We start from the raw sequence: 25,697 nt of genomic DNA, 5'->3' as shown, positions 1-25,697 counted from the left end.
CACAATATTGATTCTTCCAAACCAAGAACATGGTATATTTCTCCATCTGTTTATGTCATCTTTGATTTCTTTCATCAGCATTTTATAGTTTCCTGAGTACAAGTCTTTTGCCTCCTTAGGTAGGTTTATTCCTAGTTATTTTATTCTTTTTGTTGTGGTGGTAGATGGGATTGTTTCCATAATTTCTCGTTCTGAATTTTCATTGTTACTGTATAGGAATGCCAGAGATTTCTGTGCATCAATTTTGTATCCTGCAAGCTTATCAAATTCATTGATTAGTTCTAGTAGTTTTCTGGTGGCATCTTTACGATTTTCTATGTATAGTATCATGTCATCTGCAAACAGTGGCAGTTTTACTTCTTCTTTTCCAATTTGTATTCCTTTTATTTCTTTTTCTTCTCTGATCGCCATGGCTAGAACTTGCAAAACTATATTGAATTAAGAGTGGCATGAGTGGGCAGCCTTGTCTTGTTCCTGATCTTACTGGAAATGCTTTCAGTTTTTCACCATTGAGAATGATGTTTGCTGTGGGTTTGTCACATCTGGCCTTTATTATGTTGAGGTAGGTTCCCTCTATGCCCATTTTCTGGAGAGTTTTCATAATAAATGGGTGTTGTATTTTGTCAAAAGTTCTTTTTGCATCTATTGAGATGATCATATGGTTTTTATTCCTTAATTTGTTAATATGGTGTATCACACTGATTGATTTGCATATATTGAAGAACCCTTGTATTCCTGGGATAAATCCCACTCAATCATGGTGTGTGATCCTTTTAATGTGTTGTTGGATTCTGTTTGGTAGAGATTAAGGGGCAGTAAAAACACTGCTTTGGTTTCTAAATGTCTGGTTGTTCAGAAATTGTTGTAGTGCGTGTTTTAAAATAATGAAAATCAGTTTCACCAAAGAAAGGAGGGACCCCTAACACGGCACATGCAAGGATGGGTCAGTTCCAGGGAAAAGAGTATTCTTCTATCTCCAGACAAAATGAACCACAGGGGTTTTCTAAGCCAATGTAGTCTGTGTATAAATAATGCCATACAAGGGCTCATCTTTCAGTAAGACATCTTGATAGTAGGAGAGAGCAAACCTTGCCCTGAGGAAAAAAATGCTCTGTTCAAGTTTAGGGTCTAAAATAGGTTCTAGAATGATAAACTGAGGTGAGGCTGGGGCAGGAAAGTGACCATATATGAACTATGTTCTATAAAATGCAAATGTGTATGCAAGAGGATGGAAAGACGTGAATTTAACACAAAGAGACCAACGGTAAATAGATTAAACCCATTTTATTTGTTTGTGGTTTTCAGTTTCTTATGTAGAATTAAAATCAAGCCAAATCATCAGGTATGTTTTTTTTTTTTTTGCGGTATGTGGGCCTCTCACTGCTGTGGCCTCTCCCGTTGCGGAGCACAGGCTCCAGACACGCAGGCTCAGCAGCCACGGCTCACAGGCCCAGCCGCTTCGCGGCATGTGGTATCTTCCCAGACCAGGGTACGAACCCACGTCCCCTGCATTGGCAGGCGGACTCTCAACCACTGCGCCACCAGGGAAGCCCCAGGTATGTTTTATTTAAAGCACCATGGAATTTATACCAAACTCCCATCATGTCTTATAAAAAGTAGTTTAAGTTCACTAAAAGGTACTCTTCCAACAGCCATATCTAAGTCATGGAATCACATTTAACTTAAATAGAGAGAATATATTTCAATGTCAGGATACTGTAATCATTTATTCTAGCCTTAATAGACTTTTTACAAATTATAACATTGAGGAGAAAATTGTTGAGAATGTAATATTTGTTTAGGCCTCACAGAGCAAACATTGTTCTTCAATCTCATACAAAATCCTTGCATTTCTCAATCAATCTACAAAGTAGCTGAGACATAACCATTGTTACTAAACGATACAAAGAAGCCAAGGTTTAGAGATACTAAGTGATTCATCCAAGGATGCTCACAGGAGAGCAGGGCAAGTTTGATCAGAACCCTGACTCCAAACTGCTTCCCTTTCTACTTCATCATCTATGTATTCCCAACAAAAAGCATGAGAATCATAAAATATGACTTTAAAAATGCCCAAGGCAATCTTTTAATTAGTTTGGATAGACTTCATTTTCAAATGTTCTTAAATTTTTCAAAAAAGGTTTTACTCAGTTGTTCAAATGCTAAGACCACGTTGTCCTCTTCATTTTCACATAGTTCACGCAAAGAAACACTGTAAATGGAAATAGAGATACACATAAAACTCACCCATTCTAATGAGCGTCAGTATCATAAGGGCTTTCCCCAGGGAGGTAGAGCTAAGTAAATCCCACTAGATGATGAAATGTGAGCAAAATGAGGAAAAGAAATATAAGGAACATATTTATCTCAAAAACAAAAAACAAAAAACACCTTGTCAATGAATCAATCAATCAAGACAATCACCATGCAGCTCCTCTCCCTGTATTTTACCAAGAGGATTTTTTTTTTTTTTTTTTTTTTTTGCAGTACGCGGGCCTCTCACCGCTGTGGCCCCTCCCGTTGCGGAGCACAGGCTCCCGACGCACAGGCTCAGCGGCCATGGCTCACAGGCCCAGCTGCTCTGCGGCATGTGGGATCTTCCCGGACTGGGGCACAAACCCATGTCCCCTGCATCGGCAGGGGGACTCTCAACCACTGCGCCACCAGGGAAGCCCCCAAGAGGATTTTAATGGCCACCAAGTCCCATGTAACCAGATCCCTCCTCCCTTCAATAATAGCAACACAAATCCCCTTCTTTTTCCCCACATTTTTTTTTATGGAGTCATTTTGTGGGGTTTTTTTTTTTCAGTATGTACTTAAACCCACAGGCAACTACCTCTACAAAAAGCAAAGCAATCCTGTTTACCTAGATGTATGAGAAAATTAAGAAAACATGGTATGATAAACAAAATAATGGCCCACAAAGATATCCATGTCCTAATCCCTAGAAATTTATAAATCCTTAGGTTACATGGCAAAGGAGAATTAAGGCTGTAAATGGAATTGAAGTTGCTAATTGGCTGACCTTGAGGTGGGGAAATTAACCTGGATTATCTGGGTGGCCCACTGTTGTCACAAAGGTCATTCTAAGTAGAAGACAGGGGGCAGGAGAGAGTGAATGTCAGAGTGACCTGATATAAGAATCTGCCCCCCAATGCTGGCTTTGAAGACAGAAGGGGCCAAATCAAAGCATCTAGAAGCTGGAAAAGACAATCAAATAGATTGTCCCAGAGGCTCCAGAAAGGAATGCAGCCTGACAACACCTTGATTTCAGCCCAGTGAGACCCATTTTGGACCTCTGACCTCCAGAACTGTAAGACACTAAAGTTGTGTTGGTTTAAACACTATGTTTGTGGTCATTTGTTACAGCAGCAATAAGGAACTGATACCCAGGTGACGAGAATGGAGAGAGGAAATCCAAGGATGGACAGTGCAGCTGGGCTCATCAAGGACTTGGAACAGTCAGGACCTGACCTTTCATCAGCCTTTTGTAACCTGTACCTGCCTTGATTCCACTAGAGGTCCAGTTTTTCCCTGGTGTCTTCATTGACCTACTGCAAAGAATGACCAGCTCTGTACCCACAATACTGAATTTCCTCCTAGTTACAGACTCACAATTGTGACTCCTGGACATTTGCTCCTGAACAATATTCAAGAGATATAATGTGACACATACCATCTAACTCACTGGTTTTTGTTCTCAGTCCTCAGATCTCATCCTCGCGCCTACGTTTTTACGTATCATTAACTAAAATGGAAAACTTGGTTGTGGAAACTGAGAACGTGAGGGTCTAGGGATTCTTGAAGCTTTGGGATACTGCTGCCTGTTGGTCTAAAGTGCCTGGGCTGAGGCTCTGGTCTAGGTGAAAGTTCATGGATTTTGGAATTAGTTCTATTATAGAAACAATGCAACAGAGAGTTGAGGAGAAGGTCTACAAAGTCTCTGGGGAGCTGAAATGCTTGGCACCTAAGAGGCTCAGGGGCACCTTTAAGTATGAGCTCAACAGTTTTCAAATTACCATTAAATTATTAGAAAATCTGAAATCAATATTTAAAATGTATATCATACCTGATAGATTGAATGGTGAGGCAAAAATCTTTCAACAACTGATAAGCAGCTCCTTCATTCATCCTAAACAAAACAACATTTTGAAAATTAATAGTATAAAGACATTAAAGAATTTATTTCATATTGAAATGTTGGATTGGTCATTAATGTATTACTTTTGTCTGTCAAGAAGTATTTACTAAAATCATTTCTGCCACAGACTCCCCAGATGATTTAATCTGTGAGAATGACAATCATGAACTCCAGTCACAAGTTCACAACCAGAGATACGCAATGAACATGGGAGGCTGACCTTCTAGGAGAAACCCAAGTCGGAAAGTCAAGAACAGGAGCGTGGATGGGGCCAGAGAGTCAAAGAGAAGAACCAAGTGAATTACTCACTGGTGTCACAACTACTTTATTCACAATAATGAGTCCTACTGTCAAAAATGATGTGTTTCTCAAGAGGGTCAGAAGTTTTAAATACTTGAATTCACTAAAGATTGTTCAAAAGGTATTTAAAATGCACACTGAATTCCCGATGGTGTGACAGAATTCCCCTCCCCCAACACACCCACACACATGTCCATGTGCTCAGTGACTGGGCCAATTTCTCCATTCCCAGTAAATCCCCGCACACTGTTTTGAAAATGGTTTCCCTGCCAAAGAGTTAAAACAACTGTCATAGTCTCAGTCCTCAGATGTGTGAATTATATTCTTTTCATATACTTCTCTCAGACAATGCAGAGCATGGCATTATTTGTTATTGTTATCCATTTTTTAAATATATAATAATAAATAGTACTAAATAAAAAACATATCTGTGAACATGTGCAAATATTGATAACTGTAGTGTAAATCTTTACACTAAGTCAGCCTAAGTCTCAAGATTTTGCTGGTCAAACACGAATAACAATACCACCAAATGTATTTTCTCTTGCCCTTAGTCTGTAAGAAAAAATTTCAGTACATTTAGCATGATTAACCTATACTTGAAATTATAAGAAGGTGTTTGCCTAATATTCATTACATTCATTTATTAGATGTAAAGATGCAGATGAAGATGGATATAGAAATAGAACTGGAGGTAGAGGCAGAGGTGGAAATGACAGAGAGAGGTAGAGGTGAAAAGGATAGAGAGAGGTAGAGGTAGAGATGGGGATGCTGGGGATGACGGAGATGCTGAGGATGACGGGGATGCTGGGGATGACGGGGATGCTGGGGATGATGGGGATGACAGGGATGCTGGGGATGACGGGGATGACGGAGATGCTGGGGATGACGGGGATGCTGGGGATGACGGGGATGCTGGGGATGATGGGGATGCTGGGGACGACGGGGATGCTGGGGATGACGGGGATGCTGGGGATGACGGGGATGCTGGGGACGGGGATGCTGGGGATGACGGGGATGCTGGGGATGACGGAGATGATGGAGATGCTGGGGATGACAGGGATGACGAGGATGCTGGGGATGACGGGGATGCTGGGGATGACGGGGATGCTGGGGATGATGGGGATGCTGGGGACGACGGGGATGCTGGGGACGACGGGGATGCTGGGGATGACGGGGATGCTGGGGACGGGGATGCTGGGGATGACGGGGATGACAGAGATGCTGGGGATGACGGGGATGCTGGGGATGACGGAGATGATGGAGATGCTGGGGATGACAGGGATGACGAGGATGACAGGGATGCTGGGGATGACGGGGATGCTGAGGATGATGGGGATGACAGGGATGCTGGGGATGACGAGGATGCTGGGGACGACGAGGATGCTGGGGATGACGGAGATGCTGGGGATGACGGAGATGCTGGGGATGATGTGGATGCTGGGGATGACGGGGATGGCTGGGGATGGCTGGGGAGGGAGATGGAGATGGAGACAGATAAAACACACCTGTTGTCCTGGACCAATCCTGTCAAGGAACCGTGTTTATAGAAATCGAGTGCATAAGCATTGAGCTGCATTCTTCTTCCTTGGTGATCAAATTCCTGTGGTCTCAGCACAGGAGCCTGAGTGCTATCAATGCCAATGGTGCGCAGAATGACCTGAAGAAATAGAGCTCTCCTTAATTTATTATTTATGTGTAAAGAAAATTTATGATTTCTTACATTGTGCTTCATAGTTCCTTCCTAGAATCAACATGTTTAAAGCACACTCTTCACAGTGAAGGAAGAGGGTGTCCCTCATACACACTGAGGTAGTGCTGTCCCAAGTAGGACAGTAGGACGGCTTGGCTCCACCGATGAACATCACTACCTCACAATGTACAATAAAAATGTTAGCTACCTGGCCACTAGAATATAGCAAGACTCGCTAGGAAAGAAAAGCTAATTTAAAATTTTATCAGTATGCTAATTGGTGCAGGAAATACCTTTGTACACAGAGTGTCAGGGAGCTGGTGCCTTGCATGTCTGGAAAGAAGGCTTAAACTGAGGAACTCTGACAATCTTTGGATCCCAATTACTGGAACAAAAGGGAAAGGGAGGAAGATGGAGGGGAAAGGAAAAGGAAAATAAGAAAAGGAAGAAAGCACATCAGTAGTTTTCCATGTCTGCTCATTTTCTGAAAACTCTATGGGGTCAACAGGAACTCTAGTGCAGGGCCAGTGAGAGTGCACACTGGTACAGCTACTTTCTAAAATGACTGGGGAGTAGCTCAGAAAGTTATTATTATTAAAAGTCCTTAGAATATTCTTATTCCATTATGATCCAGAAAATTGTTTTGACCCCGAAAATCTGGAAGATTTGCAATCAAGGGGAATTGGTGGATAAGTAAGGTAAAATTATGTGGGGGAATGCAGAATCTAAACACAAGAGGAAAAGAACTATATCAAAATTTAAATCATTAAAAATTTTATTCTTGACTGTTTTTGACAGTTATGGGTGTTAAAACACTTTAGTATTTATATTCCATTTTATACATTTAAAAGGATGATGCAATGGTTCTATTTTAACATATCAACATTTATCTGAAAATGTAATCTGTATCATTAGAAACTATTTAAATATATGATAAAAATATATGTGTCTATTTAAAATGCACAAGGGTCTATACAGTTTTTTCAAAATTCTCTGAAAACTGTGGAGGTTTCTCAAAAAACTAAAAATATAGGTACCATATGATCCACTGATCCCACTCCTGGGCATATATCCAGAAAAGACAAAAACCATGATTGGAAAAGATACATGTACCCCAGTGTTCACAGCAGCACTATTTACAATAGCGAAGGCATGGAAGCAACTTCAATGTCCATCAACAGATGACTGGATAAAGCAAATGTAGTACATATATACAATGGAATATTACTCAGCCATAAAAAAAGAATAAAATAATGTAATTTGCAGCTACACAGATGGACCTAGAGATTATCATATTAAGCAAAGTCAGAAAGAGAAAGACAAATACCAGATGATATCACTTACATGTGGAATCTAAAATATGACACAAATGAACCTCTCTATGAAACAGAAACACACAGTCATAGAGAACAGACTTGTTGCCAAAGGGGAGGACGGGGTAGAGGAGGGATGGTTTGGGAGTTTGGGATTAGCAGATGCAAACTAGTATATATAGAATGGATAAACAACAAGGTCCTACTGTATGGCACAGGGAACTATATTCAGTATTCTGTGAGAAACCATAATGGAAAAGAATATGAAAAAGCATATATATATATGTGTGTGTGTGTGTGCATATATATATACCTGAATCACTTTGTTGTACACAAGAAATTAACACATTGTAAATCAACTACACTTAAATTTCCACAGGTTTATTCCAACATTCAAATGGGTTATCCAGCATATTTGAAATGTATCTAGTTCTTTATACTTCATTTTTGACGTCACTGATCCAGAATATATGGGATTTACAGCGTCTACAGCAATACTGGGAAAGCCTGAAGATAGTCTTATGTGCTCTTTTCACAGGAAACCTCTGTCAATCTCCAGAAAAGTGGTGGGGATTTCTGTATAATGGAACAGGGTTCCTCAGGCCAGGGTGAGAAGCTGGCCTCAAGAGCACCTTTTCCTGGATATTTCTGTTGATACGTGTGAAATGCTTTTCAATTTGGGGAAGTCGAAGTCCTTGCTAAGCTGCCTAGAAGTATAAATCCAATTCTTTCTTAAAGACGTTTTATTTATAAGCCTCATTTTCCACTTACATGGTCTGAAGTTTCTAGATGAAGCAAATTGCCATCAGAGTTCCCAGACAGACAGGCAAACGGAGAAATGGCTATTCTTCCTTCCTTGCAGCTCATCAAGTGAGACACAAGTTGCGAGTCTTCACACTCTTTACCTGAGAAATCTGGCCATAAGAGGTTGGCACAAATCAGCTTTGAAGATGAAGCCAGATTGCCAAGCTTTACACACCTGCTCTAGACCAGGCGGCAAAGGGGAGCCATTCAACTTTCAAGGACCAACACTGTAATGAAGACTGAATGAGACAGATCACCTGCAGTAGCAGCACATCCTGGCGTAGAACGCATTCAATAAATGTTAGTTATTAACACTATTACCAACAGTGTAAGATTCTGTATTATATTTTAGTTGCTCAGATCAACAGGTCATAAAAGACTAAATTTAAATTGTATCCTCTTTTAGCCCAGAATTGTTGTTATTACCTTGGTCCTTTTTCCCACCGAACTCAGACTTGGCTGCAGAATCCTTCTAGACAGGCTGATTGATTCAAGCAGCCACCATCCGCAGGTTTGGAAATGGCGTATGAGAAGCAGTGTGTTTTCCATTCCTCCCTTTGTAAAGCGCCAGAGGGCGCGTTCAGAGTGGGCTCTCATCTGTGACTGAGGCCGAACCTTCCCGCTCCTTTTCTTCCTCCTCTGGATGCTCGCCACACCCACTGCCACTGTCTGCTTCCTGCTTTTACGCTGTCCAGGAAGCTACACGGTCCTCCTCCCTGACTTCTTCCAGCTGAGGATGTTAGGAAACCAGGAAATGGCTACCCAGAGCTCACCCCTTTCCCTGTATCCCTGTCACCGTTTCCAGTTTAGTTTCTCCCGGAAGATTTCCAACCAATAGCTCATGAAAAGTAAGAGCAAAGATTAGGAGTGTAGACTACGTGCTACGTGCTGTTTGGAGATAGTTACAGACATTGGCTTAACTATTTAAAGCTCACCCTAGGTGGACAGTGTTATCCTCCTCACTTATCTGTTGAGAAAATCGAGGCAGGAATATGGAGTACCCTGCTCGAAGTCCCACTATTAACAAGTAGCAGAGCCAGAGCTTGGACTCAGGTCATATGCAGAGAGTTTATGCTCATGACCACCATGCACAGCTCCTCTCAAGGAAAAAGTGACAGAATCACTTCTTGTTTCTCCTCATCTCATAGGTGTCCTTACTCCATTTTCCAGGCGTGTCCCAAATCCAACCTTTAATCAAGATGGTTTATAAATGACTCTATTCAATGTCATTCTCCACTGTCCTTTACTTCTTCTTTTTTTTTTTTTTTTTTTTTTTTTGCGGTACGCGGGCCTCTCACTGTCGTGGCCTCTCCCGTTGCGGAGCACAGGCTCCGGACATGCAGGCCCAGCGGCCATGGCTCACGGGCCCAGCCGCTCCACGGCATGTGGGATCCTCCCGGACCGGGGCACGAACCCGTGTCCCCTGCATCGGCAGGCGGACTCACAACAACTGCGCCACCAGGGAAGCCCTGTCCTTTACTTAATTCTAATAATCATACCTTCTTCCTTGAGAGAGCAGAAAGGACCCCCTTATTCTAAGGCAGACTGATCTTTCCAGGGCTCTATTCTTTTTATGGGATAAAATATTCTTAGGCAAGATTATTTATTTTTTAAACTGTTCCACAATGGAGCTAAGATACACTTACCTATTTTTGACAATGGGAGCTGATGTTCTTGTCTCATATCAGCCAGTTTGGAAACAATCAGTAGGAAAGAGGCAAAGTCCTTTGTCACGTTTGTGTTATACTCATCTAGAGCAGCCTTGAAGTCCTCAGGGAGATCCTCCAGAAACACCTAAATCATCAAGGAGGTCATCCAAAAAAAAAAAGCAAAAAGAAAAAACTGGAGGCCAAATATTTTTCAGAGAGATCTATGTACCATCCTTGAAAACTGAAAGTTTAGAAGAACTGCAAAGAACAATGTAATATAATTCTATAGTTATCTATCTATTCAGTAATGTAACTGTTCCATTCTTTCATCTATGAAACTCAGGTGAAATTCATTTTTTATTCCTGTTTGTATTATAAAAACCAATACCTTTACTCTTAAAAATTTGTTTTCATGCTATTTAATCAAAACTCTTTTAAATAGAAGTATGCCCTCAAATGACATTAGACTTGTGAATATTTCAAAGAATCTAGTGGCATGTTTGGAAAGCAAGCAACAATATAAAGTCCCCTTTGTGCCTGGAATAAACCTCACTTAATTGTGAGGGTCTTTAAAACACCACTGGATTAGTTCTTCTAATATTTTGTTAATTATTCTTCCATCTATATTTTCATAAAAGAGATGCATCTCTAATTTTTTATAATGTCCCTGTCAAGTTTTGATATTAAGTTTAAGTTTTGTTCCCTCTTTTTATATTCTCTAGAAGAGTCTGTGAAAATTTGCTGTTATTCTTTAAATGTTTAAAAAAGTTCACCACTGAAGCCATCTGAACCTGGGTTTTTTTAAATGGGAAATTAAAAAAATATGGTTACATTTCTTTAATAGTTATCAGATATGAAATTATTCATATAGTCCTTGGTTAGTTTTAGAAAGTTGCATTTTCTAGGAATTTGCCCATTTTGTCCAAATAGTCAAATGTTTTTTCCATTTGATGTACTACATAAGATCTGTAATTATGTCTCATTTTCTTTCCTGATAATTGTAATTTGTGCTTTCTCTCCCTTCTTTGTCAATGAGTCTTGCTGTGTATTCATCACTTTTATTATAAATCTTAACAAAGAAGCAACTCAGGCCTTGCTGATTTCCCTTTTTTTACAATTGTTCTCAATTTACTTTATTTCTGCTCTCATTTTATTATTCTTTTTCTTGTATTTCCCTTAGGTTAGATATTCTGTTTTATTTATTTTGCTTTGTTTTGTTTTCTCCTAACTCCTTAAGCTGAAAAGTCAAATCACTTGATTTTTTTTCAGCCTGTCTTCTTTTCTAAGATGTGGTTATAAAGGCTATAAATGTCCCTCTAACCATTGCATAAATCACATCTTATATTTGTATGTATTCTTCATTATCATTTAACTAAAATATTTGATAATTTCCATTTTATTTATTTTTTGTCTTATGTGTATTTAGAAATGAAACGAGTTTGTTCAATTTTAAGGCAATTAAGGTGTTTCTGGTCCAGAAACAAATTTCACATATATATTACCAGCATATATTTGACAAAGGTACCAATAACACACAATAGAGAAAGGATAGTCTTTTCAAAAATGGTATTGGCAAAATGACATATACATGTAAAAGATTGAAATTGGACCCCTACCATATGCGGTACATAAAAATAAACTCAAAACGGATTAAAGACTTAAATGTAAGACCTAAAACTGTAAAATTAATAAAAGAAAATATAGCGACATTGGCTTTGGCCATGATTTTTTAATGTAACATCAAAAGTATAGGCAACACAAGTGAAAATAAACAAGTGAGACTACATCAAACTAAAAACCTTCTGCACAGCAAAAGAAATAATCAACAGAGTGAAAAGGCATTTCTGGAATGGGAGAAAATATTTCTAAACCAACCATCTGATAAGGTGTAATATCCAAAATACGTAAGAATCTAGTACAACTCAATAGCAAAGCAAACAAACAAAAACACAAAAAACAAAAGCAAAAGAAAAACAGGCAAAGGACTTGAAAAGACATTTCTTCAAAGAAGGCATACAAATTGCCATCGTGTATATTAAAAGTTGCTCAGCATCACTAATCATCAGTGAAATGCAGATCAAAACCACAATGAGATAGCCCCTCATACCTGTTAGAATGGCTATCATCAAAAAAAACAAGATTATAAGGGGTGAAGAAAAATTTTAAATGTAGAAAAATTCGAACCCTATACACTGTTGGTGGGGATGTAAATTGGTGCAGCCACTATGAAAAACATACAAAGTTTTCTTTAAAATATTAAAAATAGAACTATCATATGATCCAGCAATTCCACATCTGGGTATATATCCAAAAGGGTTGCAATCAGGATGTTGAAGAGATACCTGTACATCCATGTTCACTGAAACATTATTCACAACAGGCAAGACATACAGACAACCCAAGTGTGTATCAACAAGATGAATCGATAAGAAAGTGTGCTGTATACATACAGTGGAATATTATTCATTCTTTAAAAAGGAGATCAACATGGATGTACCTAGAGGACATTATGTTAAGTAAAATAAGCCTCACAAGAAGGACAAATACTGCATGATTCCACTTACATGGGGGACCTAAAATAGTCATACTCATAAAAGCAGAGACTATTGTCAGGGGCTGGGTGGAGGTGGAAATGGGGAATTGTTTTTCATTGAATATAAATTATTGTTATGCAGGCTAAATAATTTCTGTAGATCTTCTCTACAACATAGTACCTATGTTAACAATACAGTACTGTGTACTTTAAACTACATTAAGAGGATAAATCTCATGGTAAGTATTCCTAAATAAATAAATAAATAAAACCAGAAGGGGCTTCCCTGGTGGCGCAGTGGTTGAGAGTCCGCCTGCCGATGCAGGGGACACGGGTTCGTGCCCCGGTCTGGGAAGATCCCACATGCCGCAGAGCGGCTAGGCCCGTGAGCCATGGCTGCTGAGCCTGCGCATCCGGAGCCTGTGCTCTGCAAGGGGAGAGGCCACAACAGTGAGAGGCCCGCCTACCGCAAAAAAAAAAAAAAAAAAAAAAAAAAAAAAAAAAAAAAAAAAAAAAAAAAAATAAAACCAGAAGAAAAATTTTGGACATGGTGGATATGTTTAGTGCCTTTGTTGTGGCAATGATATCACAGGTGTATGCATATGTCCAAACGCATTAACATGTATACATTAAACGTATGCAATTTTTATATATCAATTATACCTCAAAAAACTTTTTTTTTTAGTATGTATGATGCTCTCATTAAAAAAAAACTTTAAAAATAAGGTATGCATATCCTCTTGATATGTCATGAAACCAATCACAATATATTTACCGTTTTAACTTATGTTTAAAACATACGCTAAGTATCTGTACACATTCATGCACAAAAATAAACAGAGTGGAGTGAAAATTATATTCCCATTTTCTTCTGCCTTCCATTATTTTGGTCAGAAAGTCAGCTATCAATCTTATTATTGCTTTTTTCAAGGAAATGTTTATTTTGGCTCTAGCTGATTTGTGTTTTTCTCTTTGTTTTTGATTTTCAGTAGTTTTAATGTTTCTTTATCCTTCTTGAAGTTGACTAATCTTTTGAAACTATGGAGTGCTGTCTTTCATCAGCTCGGGAAAATTCCCAGCTATTATTTTTGAATACCCTCCTGCCATTCTTCTCCCTCCTCTTCTTCTGGGATTGCCATTATATTACATTAAACTTTTTGAATGTGATCTACATTCTCATATGCTATTGCTTTTATTTTCTTTTTTTTCTCCCTGTGCTACAATTCAGATACCTTTTATTGAGCTATCAGTCAACTCACTGATTTTGACTTCTGGTATGTATATTCTGATCAGACATCACATTTTTCAATTCTGGACTGTCCAATTAATTACCTGGTGAAATTCTCTATTCTTTCATCAATTTTGTAATTATCTAGTGAAATTCTCCATCCTTTCATGAGTTCTATCTCTTCACCCATTTTCTTGAGCAGTCCTTATATTCTAACTTCAATATCTGAATCATCTTCGTGTTGATTATTAGTGCCTCTTTCATTCCTGCTAATTGGTCATATGTTCTTGCTTACTCACTTTTTTAGGTTTTTTCTTTTCTTTCACCAGAAGTGTTTGTAAAAGGACCTGATAGACTTCAAACAATGTTATCTTCCACTGGAGTGAGCTCCCCAATTTTGTGTTTGGCCAAGTGAGTGAAGATGTGATCACCTCAGTCTAAGTAGAGATTGAAGTGGATTGATACTGTTTTCCAGTTTTAGTAAGTCTCAGTCTACATCTGGTGCATCTCTGCTCCTAGGCCCTCTTGGGTTTTGAGTATGAGGCTGGTGGGTCTCAGTCTTCTCAGCCCTAAAAGATTCCCAAAGATCCACTTCATTCCTGTAGAGCTTCATAACCTACATTTACACCTTCCAGCCCTAGATGGCTTTAAAAATGCCTTGAGGGTAATATAAGCCTATGAATAAATTCAAACTCTTCCCTCTAGTGGGTTTTTATTTAATAAATGCTACAAGACTGCAAGAAATTTGGTGTAACACCCCCAACGTTTCATGCAGATATGACCCAGTGAATGTCCTGAGTTAACACTCTCTCAAGTGTCTATTCTGTCACTCCAGCCCCATGGAATCACTAAAAGCTTTATTGTTTTGTTTTGTTTTTTTATCTCATAGGAGAGGCTCTCTGGATATGTTAAGTACAACTTTCAACCTCGTCCAGAATCAACAAGTTCTTTGAGAGAAAAATCATGGTTGGAGAGTCCAATCACACCTTGGATAAGTTCTTGCCATTTTATAATTTTAGCCAATATAATCCTCATCCCTTCCACAGCTCTCTGTTGCAACAGGAGTGATGGCCACCTAGCATGTCCCACCTGGAAGTGCTCAAATTTCTAATAATCTTTAAAGGAAAAAAGAGAGAGAAATAGGAGGCCTCCACTCAAAACCTTTTTTTATTGTACTTTTTTCTATCATAACCATCTGTGTAAGAATAGAGATACTGACTTGTCTTTTATAAGAAAAATAAGTTTACTTAACCAAAACAAATAATAGTCCAAGAATGTACATGTGATGAAAAAGATATGAAGATGAAAAGTCAATGACTAAAATTGTGTTCACTGGTCTAGAGAACATTCTGTGAGGGCTAAGAATGGTAACTTAACATTGTGATGTTAGACAACATAGATGAACTCTTCTCTTTTTGTTCTTCTTTGTCACCTTTTATCAAGGTTATCTGGTATAACCAGCCCTTCCCACTTTCTCAGATTCTAGTGAAATACATTAGTAATAATATTTGATGCTGATTTAATGACAGGGAATTATGATCAAAGAAGTCATTGCAAATAAAATCGGACAACAGTCTGTGTGTCAAGGGATGATTCTTAGATGACTATTCTATTTTTTCAGTGAGAACATTATAGTTTACAGCATACACTTCCTGTCCATAGACGTACTGCAAGGTAAAAAGATGCTAAAAGACCTAGAGATTCAATGATGGGAACTATTAGTTCATTTAATGTATAATTACGCACATTTTTTTTCTTTAGCCACTGATTGCTACACGTTTATACAATCCAATGGAAAACATGAGCAAAACTTTTTATCCCATTTTTCCTCAAGGCATTTAATCTTTTGATAGATATATAGAGGAGACATGTGAATTAAAGATTAAATATAACACTGATTACAGAAGAACAAATTATTTCTATAAAACAAATGAACTCTATATTAATAAAATTCTACTGCTGTGGAATCATTTATGGTAGGATCTATTAAATTATCTTAATTATTTAATGTTATCAGAATCATAAATTTTACCTTGGATTGATAAAACTTGAGTGTAGTATCTTGGAACTTTGCTGGAAGATACTGCCTTCCAAACAGATTTGCCAATACTAACACTAGCTTTTCCATAACATCTTGAGAAAATTGTTTTGAGCCTATACAAAATAAAATATCTTGTCATAAACATAAAAAGTGCATTAATCCCATTTTTAATGTTTAAATTGAACAATATAAATTGAATGTTATATTGCATGTTATTTCATGGAGACTAGAAATTTGTAACAAGTATAGCGACTAGGGAATGACTATCTCTGCTGGCAGTTTTACACCTGTGCCTTCTTTCTCCTTCTTGCTGCTCCCCCTCTACTTCAGACTCTTGTAACTCCAACCAAAGATCCTTGTCCCCTTACCTGGGACCTTCCTCTTTAGTCTATGATTGGTTTTCTTAAGCATTTAATGATCATGATCTCACCTCCTAAAAAGCCTCTGACTGCATCTCAATGCCTCATAAACAAAATCCAATCTCCTCAGCCAAGCACGTAAGGGTTTCCAAAACTAACCCACAAATGACCCCCCATCCCCCTCCCCTCCCCTCCCTGCCACTCATGTTAATATACTATCAACCCCTAACACAACATGGTAAAGGAACTATACTCCAATAATATATATATATATATATATATATATATATATATATATATATATCCCATCAACCTGACTCACTCCCATCCTCCACAGCACGTGACTGTTACATGGTCATGTTAACAAGTGCCACCTTTAATAACTTGCCCATATTTGAATCTTGGCTCAAGACTTACAATATTTAGGTTTTGTGACCATGGCAATTTGTTTAACTTCTCTGTTTCTTCATGTACAAAATAGCAACGTCCATATTATCTGCCTCATAAAGCTTCTGTCTCCATATTTATAACTGCACACACCTCCCTACATACACACACACAGCAATAACACAACTGCACTTCTTGTTGCCTGAAATTATTTCTCCTCTTACAGAGCTTTTGGGAGACAGAACTTCCTGAGTATCCTTGTTTCACAGAACAATGCACATTCAGAGCCTACTGACATTGTGTAAAACAGAGTGTTCCTGCCAGTCAACGACGGAAGATAAAGCAAAGTTATGCTGTGAAAGGCAAGGAAATCAATAGGCATCAGGAACTACAATGAACTTAAGCACAAAGACAGAAACATTTCTTTTAGGGTCATAGTTTAAAGATTTATGGTTTAGTTATAAAAATCAAAGGCTTTTATAAAAACTGCATTAAATGAAATATTAGATGGGCTTTACAAATGGAATTCACAAAAAATGTACACAATTTGACAAAAGCAAATCTGGGGGAAAACAAGTTTCTAGATCATGCAACTAATATGATATCAGCTATTTAAATACACTATAGAATTATATTCAAAGAAAATATGATTGGAGGAAAATATTCACAAATACCAACAGTGAATATTTTTTAACATGATGGTTTCCTATACCCTTTTTCTATGAGTATATATTACATTTAATTAGAAAAATATTTATCAAAAAATCATATATTAATATTTCTGAATCCTGGAATCAAGGAATCTCTCAAGTTAATAAGAAGTTGTTATTTTTAAATAGTTGCCACAAAATATGGCTTTCTCCTAGGTAATCTATATTAGTAGGTATATAAAACTTTATTTTATCTAATTTGGTATCTCCAAATTATCTAAATATTAACTTGTATTTTCTTTGTAGAAAAAAAAAATTTCCTGAAGTGTTAGCTTCACTATAGCATCTTTGCTGTTTTTAGACCATACGTATGAAATGTCAAGCTTACCTTTCCTGGTTGGCTGACAGAGATTATGGAAAAGGCCTCTTACAAGAAAACTGACGAAAACAAGATTAGAAGGCTCGTGATAATGCAAATGTGACACAAGTCCAGCAAAGCCTGTAGGATTACCTTCTTGATCTAAATAGCCCTAAAGAACAGACATAATTTATTAGTTTGACTCAACTCAACCACATACCTTAATTAATAGACAACTTATTAAATGCCAGTTTAAAGTAGTACTTAATACTGAGAACTAAAACATTGCCGGCCATATCAGTAAACAAAGGATGTTGCAGCCATCAAGCCATCACATTACAGCCGCCCCGAAGGTGAGCCCTGAGGGAACTCAGGATGGAGACAGAATGCCGGCCATCAAGCCCTCAGCCACGGCAGCTACTCCCCACCTCCCTCTACCCGCCTTCCCGATGGTGCACCCCGAGGGGACTCAGGATGAGGAAGCACAGGACGCTGGCCCCAGAGAGCTGAGGTGCAGATCAGAGGAACGATTCCAGTGAGTCCAGGCTTTGCATCTTCCCATACACAGAAAAGCCCTAAACTCCTTAACTGGAGGTGTCTGGTTTTCTTTAATGAACAGTCATCTTTTGAAGTTCTGACTACCTGGTCTTTATTGCAAAAACCCCTACAGATCCTAGCTCCTCCCTTGCCTCTTGGGAGAAGCCCCTCAAGTGTTATTTGAGATGCTATGTCCTGGGCTTGAAGTCCTAAGAATGTCCACTGAATAAAACATAATTCTCAACTTTCAGGTTGTGCTTTTATTTTTTCAGTCCATAATACCAACATAAGAGAGATTAGTACTCATTACCTTGCCCACTTTGATCATTAAATCAACTGTAAGTAGTAGGAATCCTTAGCTATCACCTTGGAAAGACTGGAATTAGTTCAAGATGATGAGAAACAGAGATGGTACGGATCCTATCTCACAAAAAGGCAAACACGGTCCTACCTCCTTGACCAGGAGTTGCAGGGAGAACAGAAAGTACAGTTTCAGCATCTCCAGCGCCCGGGGCTGCTTGAAGGACAGCAGTGAGTGCTTGAGCACGGACAGCACCTGAGGAGAGGAGCCTGTTAATTCACACTGCGCTCCTACTGAGAAACACACTCCTGGATGACAAGAGACGTGCATTGGAATTTAACATTTTTTCCTGCATATTATGATGTTTTGACATCTTAAAAACCTTGCTGGCTGGGCAGAGACTGATATTCCCAGGGCTACTTCCTAAAGATAACAATAACTTGACAAAGCTTGCTTTTCCTCTACAAACCAACCAATCCCAACTTTACGCCCCACCTGCTGCCTTACCTGAATCTCACACACCAAGCCAATATTCCCCTGTCCTAAAGCACCCCAGGTGCCAGGCAAATAGACACCACTGCAGCTCCCAAAGCCCACCCAAATTATTCCAACTAGCCGGTCCCAAACTATTTACTCTGAGATGCCTTGCCTTTCCCATGGATCCCCTCCCTCCACTCGTGTCTCTTGCCTCCCGACCATCCTGGGGTCTCATGAAGCCCTGCATGGTGCACCCTGCCTGCATTTCTAGGACCTCTGAGTTTCTACTTTGTTCCCCTGAGCCTCTTGTCTGTCTCCTCTTGTGGCCACATCCAACTGACCAGCTCATAAAAGAATATAAAACAATCAAATATATATTACTAATATCCATTTTACCCCACAGATACCAGACCCACCTAAGATTCAGTGGGATTTCACATGACTTGTTTTACCATATTCTTACATGGCACACCCTTTCCCTAACAAAACGGAACATATAAAACAGAATCATTGGAAATGAAACATGTTGCCAAATAATCTGGTAATATATGTGAATCCAGTTTAAGAGCTTACAATCTTGGGTTGTTCTGGAAGAAAATACGATATTATTGATACATTATCCCATGTCCTGCAGTATCGTTGCAGAAACGATGGAATTAGGTTGATTAAGGTCAAAGTAATAAAAATATTGAGATAGTAAAACAGCATCGAGGTAACAGTTCAGATATCTTTCAACTGCCCACTACAACGTTTATGAGGTTCAAGTAAAAGGAGAATTTCCCAACATCACCGAAATTAAACGTGGCTGCCTTTAGGCCTGGGAGTTCACAGTACCCAGGAAGAATCTCTAGTCAATGTAAGGCCAGTGGACTAGGAGGAAGGAAGGAAGGAAGGAAGGAAGGGAGGGGGTGTACCATCCATCACCTCTCCTTTGGGGTGACACGTTCTCAGGGAGCCATGAATGCCCTTTCCTGCAACTTCTCTCTCTTGCTCTACATTTAGAGCAACAGCCAGGAAACAGCAGAGTAGTAAGAGGGTGAGTGACTTCTGGTGGTTCACTGTAACTCTGGAAATGCAGACCACGTCACTAAAGTCTTATTACGACAGTAAGAGTTCTGACTGCAGTGCCTACTGCAGTTCGTGGTGACGAATGGCCTCCACAGGACCAATCTGTGGACCAATCTGTCAGTGACATTGGCAGAAGATGAACTTTCAGTCCAGAAAGGTACATAACTTGAAAATATGCTAAATGTTGAGGTTTGGGCCAAAAGCTATTCATCTAGCTTCACATTTAAAAGGGTATTTAAACAGCACTGAGGTGAGCAGAGAGTGAAACCAAAAGAAAAATCATGCATGCTTCTTTCTTGGCAAACCACCAGATCTGAAGGGATGTACTTTCCTTCAAAAGTGAGAAAACAGAAAAACCCACAAGAGATCAGTTCTTTTAAGAAAACAGACCAACTTCCTAAAATTATTCAGTCATGCTACAACTATTTATTGGGTGTCTGTACCAAGAATTAAGACAAACAAACACCTTTGGCCTAGGGTGCTTACATTCCAGTGGGAAATATAGAGAAACTAAACAAAAACATGGTAGAGATGGTAGATATAGACAGAGACAGAGATTTGCAGCTGGGTAAGGCATGGTGTGTGCTACGTATAAATGAGCAGGGGTCACAGTCGGCACAGCAGACGGGGGTCTGTCGACAGCACAGGAGGAGTGGTGGCAGCAGGCTAAGAGCAGAGCAAGAAACTGAACAAGATGGAAGAGTGAGACTGTGCACACATCTGGGGGAAGGTTCTGGAAGCAGCAGAAACAGCAAAGCCATGCCCCTCGGACTGTTACATGCCTACTGTCGGTGGAGCAGGTAGTGGGCTCATGTAGGAGAGGAGGACGTGGTGAGTCCAACAAGGGAGCCTGGGACCAGGCTCTGTAGAAACTTACAGACCATCACAAGAACACTTGCTTCTACCCAAAAGTAATCTGACCTATGAAAATGGGTTTTATTAGAAAAACGTATTTTGGAAGAATTCTTTGGCATCCTCAATGGAGGCCAAAAGATATGACCTCTTATGAAACAAGGCACAACTGCATAAGGTAAATGGACAATATAAATTGACATTTTAAAAATATTATTATGATATGAAAGGGTGACACAGGAAGTAGTGCACAATCTCAGGGAAACAAGTCCAGCAGCAGAATGAACATCCAATTGGTATCCCCTAAGGAGTAGATCTGAAACTTTAGAGGGTGCATCAGAGACACAGGAGATAAACTCAAGTGTCCTCTCATAATGAAGAAAAACAACAGTGGAGAACAGGAAAACGACTTTTGATTTAAAAAGTTGTAACTTTTCCTGGAAACTGAACAAATCAAAACGGAAGCAAATATCTAAGATCTAACTTAAGAAATCTTTTCTTAGCTCCAGAATGACCTGAGCCCTGCACAATGCAAAGGTTCTTAACATTACCGAATTGTACACTTCAAACCGGTTAAGATGGCAAATTTAATGTTACATGTATTTTACCACGATAAAACCTTCTGAGCATGAAGACTGAAAGTTTTCATCATGTAATAACCAAAACATCAATAAAACATAAAAGGAAAGACACACAAAATAGAAAATTCTGGGGAAAAGAATTTAAATATACAGACTTTTAAAATACTCATATAATTACATAGGCAGAAAGAAATAAACTATAAGAAAACAGGAATTAGCACAGTTCCTCTAGAGGAGATTTCAAGAGTCTGTTCCTCTATGACTGTAAATGCCAGAGGGCAGTGAAGCGATTCTAGTTTGATGTGATAAGTAAAAAGAATATTCCAAGAAATTTATGCCCACACTTGAGTCTTTTATGTGTGAAGGTTACAGAGAAAGCTCCTCATACAGGCCAAGGCAAAGAAGACCAACGACTCTGAAAACCTTTTTGAAAAAAATTAAAAAGTTTGCAAGAAGACGTTTGCTTCTCTCCTGTAGAGAGGTAAAAAATAAGAACTCAAACATGGGGACATTTTGGTCTAAAATGATATGCACCTGGCCTGTAGGAGCATCAACAACATAACAAGAGGCTACTCATCACAAAAGTCCTGGAAGAATCCTTACCTTGGCAAACAGGATCCAATTTAGAGGGCAGGCTAATCAATATACAAACACAGGGAGGAATGGGTCCCTTCACAATGCATCTTCATAAGGATGAAACCAAATATTAAATTATGAATTTTAAATTTCTCATTGTGGAATTAGACTCAAAATATTTATCTGAGCAGAAAATTTCACGGTAAGTTTATAACCATAGTCTTAAGTCCAACTAAATATAAATATATCTTTGCAAGGAACCAAATACACACGTATACTTAGAAATATGACTGAAAAAAATAGCAAAATGAGAATGTGACTTTTTGGAGAGCGAAACTAGGTGCAGGTGCTTTTTTTCTTCCTTCAACTTTCTGCATTATCCAAATATTCTTTGATGAACCTGGGTTACTTTTTTATGAAAAATAAATTCTTTTATTACAAAATCATAAACACAAATCTTTTTGTAACCCAGATCTTCTTAAATCCATAGCTAGCACCCTTCACTCCTATGGGGCAATGTTTATCATACATGAAAATAGTCATCTGGGGCAAATCCAAATGCCCATTGGCCATAAATTCTATGATTGACAGAGACAACAAAACTAATTGTTACTCTCCCCACCCGCCCCCAGTCCTCTACCAGCCAAGACACCACCAAGCATTAAAGACTGGTGACTCCAAGAAGCTATCACTACAGATGTAAAAAAGAGCCCGGCCAGTAGCAGAGACTCAGCCCCAGAAACCATCCCCACAGTACCTTTGCCTTAGCGTCCTCGGGGTCATCTCCCTTGGAAGCCAGGAGCATGAGTCTCAGGATCAGGGATATGCTGAGAGGAAACTGCCCTCTCAGCTCAGGGACATTGGATTTGATGAGCTTTTCGATTTTAGGGAGTGGAATATCAAAGAAATACACATCTCCCCCCAGGTCTTGACCTCGTCGTCCGGCCCGTCCAGACATCTGAAAAGAGATTAGAATCACAAAGTAAATCTTTCCTGAACAGTTTCTCCATCACAGTAAAAGAACTGAGCCTTTTATACTGCATTAGAGCAAGTAAACTGTGCAGATGTCCAACCATTACAGAACTGAGATGAAAATCCAACTGGGTACCAGGCAGGAAATTCACCGTGGCTGAGACAGAACTGAAAATGAGACATTTGTCATCCTGATGTGCTTATTTCATTCCCAAAACTGTGCTAGATATTCGTATAATGATATACAGAAGACAAAACAGCAAGAAGAAAAAAAGACGAGACCCTGGTTTCCAGTTCACTTACAGCTGATCTTACTAGTCCTCCTCTCTTCCTTCCCACCCCCCTCCTTTGTCCCTTTTCTCTCTCTCCACTACACACGTGTGCTGAGTGACAAATCACCATAAAAATTGTGCACAAACTGAGGAGATGCAGGAGTGAGATAAAATTCAGAAACGCTACTGGTACAAAGAAACTTAAGAACAAACTCTTTACACAAGTTATATTAGTTTTCCTTTAGTAAGTGCTCAGAATGTGCTAGGTCCTTTACCCCTTTTTTATAAAGACCCTACAATCACTACCCTGTGAGGTGAGTGTAATCATTGTCTGCATTTTACAGTAGAGTAACTGGGGCTTGGGAAATAAGAAACTCACTGTAGGCAAACACCAAGAAGTGAAAGACCCAGGACTCCAACCTTGGCATTTCCACTCCCAAGTTCACCATCCATAACGCCGGCCTCAGACCCCTAAATGAGAGATTCCCAAAGATGATATGGGGGGAGGATTCATGCCCAGAACAGCAGCAGAAGGAGAAATCAAAAGGACAGGGGTTGGTAAAATGGAGGAAAAACTAAGGATGTTGTATTGGGTAGGAACAAGGCCCATCAGGGAATAGAAAGGAAGTGTTCCATGAGGAAGTGGTGGGGGGGGCACTTGGATAAAACCTGTAATGTTGGCTGATAGATGTAGCAGAAATAGTCACCAAGTGATCCTGAGCAGGAAAACCATCTGCGTTCAGGACACAGTGGAGTCAGGAAACCTGAAAATTAGGAAAACTGTTTAATTACTACAAGCTAAAAATGTATGATGGAAGATGGCAGAAATGGAAATTGCAAGGCCAAAATCAAAACCACTGGAGGAGAATAACAAAGTCGGCTTGGTAGTACAGTGCACAGCAGGGGCAAAGACAAGAGAAGCATGAAAGAGAACCCCAGGCCGTAAACTCAGGGGCACAGGGACTGGATGAGGAGAGAGTCCTCAAGCACCTTGCACGTGTGTCTTCCCTACAAATCACTTCATTGAATTCTTGCAAATGCCATGGGACCGTCCTTATCATCCCTATTCTGGAGATAGCAAAGAAGGACCAGGCACGTTAGATATCTCACCCAAGGTCACGTAACAGCAAACCCGTGACCTGCCCACTTTACCACAGCTAATCGTGACTGTCAGGTTTGCAGGAAACTCCCTGTGAATTGCAGCACGTTTGCAAACCAAAGGCTCGCCTTTTTTACTCTTTTACTGCCCTATTTTAACAATGCAATAGGGAGTTTCTGCATATCACAATACCTGTCTGTAGTTTAAGGCATCCAGATAGACTGAGTTTTGAGCAAAAACCACAGATTTACAAGGCATGTTGATTCCTAAAGCAAGTGTCCCCGTAGCGGTCACCACCTAGAAAGAGAATAAAACAGTTACTTCATAAAATAGCGTTTCAGTGGAATGCCATGGAGTGACTGAAAGCCTTGAGCTACAGGCTCTAGCACGTTGGCGTTCTTGCTATGTCATATTTCACTGCTCAGGGCCTTGCCCCTCACTCTGCTCTGCCCAGAATATTCTTCTCCCACGTATCCATTTACCTGGTTTGTTCAGTCCTCCGCTCAAATGTCAAATAGAAAGTTCTGGACCACCACATCCAAAATGACGGCCCCGTCCTCATTATCCCTACTCGTGGCATCAATGACCACCTCAAGTGTACCATCTGTGTGTTTACTGTCCTGCCTCAGACTCCAAGCCCCTTTCACTATCGTGTACCCCACCCCCAAAAAGAGTACCAGGCACGTGACAGGTGCTCAGGAAATACTTTGTAATAAATGACTAGAAAGGGAACTTCCCACAACAGGGAATAATACTGTTACAGACCCACGTATGGGCAGTGGCCAGCCTCACCCACTATAACTTATCTGTGAAGATTATTTCTATGGAAATAAATTATCTAAGTAATAGAGCAAATCAAGTTTCACCTTTTTCCCTGAATTGCCATAATAATGGACCAGAAAAGGAGTAGGGCAAATTTTAGTTTCTTAAATAATCTATTTTTACTCATTTTTTCATATAATGCTGGGTATTTCTAATTGTTATTTCTATTTCTGTTGATTATCATGAAGTCATAGTTGAGGTTAATGGTGAAGTATATGGAATAATTTTCTTTAATTATTCTGAACCTGATATCGATACTCTGTCAAAATGAAACACACCATTTATTGTTTTTATAAAGTTCTTCAATAAGAACATGAATGGGAAAAGAAAGAACATTAAATTTAGACTATAACTAGAATAAATACCTTTTGAAACATGTGTTCTCAATAACAAAGCTAACTCTATTTCCATAGTACTTTTCCTAGAGGGATCTAGTTATCCATTTACTAAGCCACTGGTAATTGAGCAACTACTATTTAACAGATACTATTTTAGACCCAGGATATGCTGATCAAAATGGTTGTGCCTCCTTACCTCAATTCATAATTATGTAAAAAATTTTGTTTCTGGTTATTGACTTTTAAAATAAATAAATAACTTGTTATTAGTTAAGAAAAAAGCTAAACAAAGTTGTTAATGATACATTTGGGTTTTTTTTCCAGATTACAGAATTACCCTTAAATT

General features: G+C 39.2%; 1 protein-coding gene across 1 annotated transcript in view; it reads right to left on the bottom strand.

Annotated features, from left to right (window-relative positions):
* Positions 1 to 1,278: 1,278 nt before the first annotated feature.
* Positions 1,279 to 25,697, bottom strand: part of LOC308618899 (putative ATP-dependent RNA helicase DDX60) — an 80,002-nt gene continuing 55,583 nt past the window's right edge. The window contains exons 29-38 of the mRNA XM_081237239.1: positions 24,384 to 24,488; positions 22,606 to 22,806; positions 18,445 to 18,549; positions 17,487 to 17,628; positions 15,694 to 15,815; positions 9,898 to 10,045; positions 8,219 to 8,361; positions 5,950 to 6,101; positions 4,070 to 4,132; positions 1,279 to 2,212 (exon numbers count right to left, since the gene is read on the bottom strand). Of these exons, the coding sequence (XP_081093365.1) occupies positions 2,113 to 2,212; positions 4,070 to 4,132; positions 5,950 to 6,101; positions 8,219 to 8,361; positions 9,898 to 10,045; positions 15,694 to 15,815; positions 17,487 to 17,628; positions 18,445 to 18,549; positions 22,606 to 22,806; positions 24,384 to 24,488 (1,281 nt within the window). The 3' untranslated portion in view covers positions 1,279 to 2,112. The remainder of the gene's footprint in view (positions 2,213 to 4,069; positions 4,133 to 5,949; positions 6,102 to 8,218; positions 8,362 to 9,897; positions 10,046 to 15,693; positions 15,816 to 17,486; positions 17,629 to 18,444; positions 18,550 to 22,605; positions 22,807 to 24,383; positions 24,489 to 25,697) is intronic.

Source organism: Mesoplodon bidens (genome assembly GCF_964165515.1).
Source record: "Mesoplodon bidens genome assembly, chromosome: 6".
In the NCBI taxonomy this organism is placed as follows: Eukaryota; Metazoa; Chordata; class Mammalia; order Artiodactyla; family Ziphiidae; genus Mesoplodon; species Mesoplodon bidens.
The sequence above is the reverse complement of the archived record's forward strand: the minus strand, read 5'-3'. Positions and strand labels throughout refer to the sequence as shown.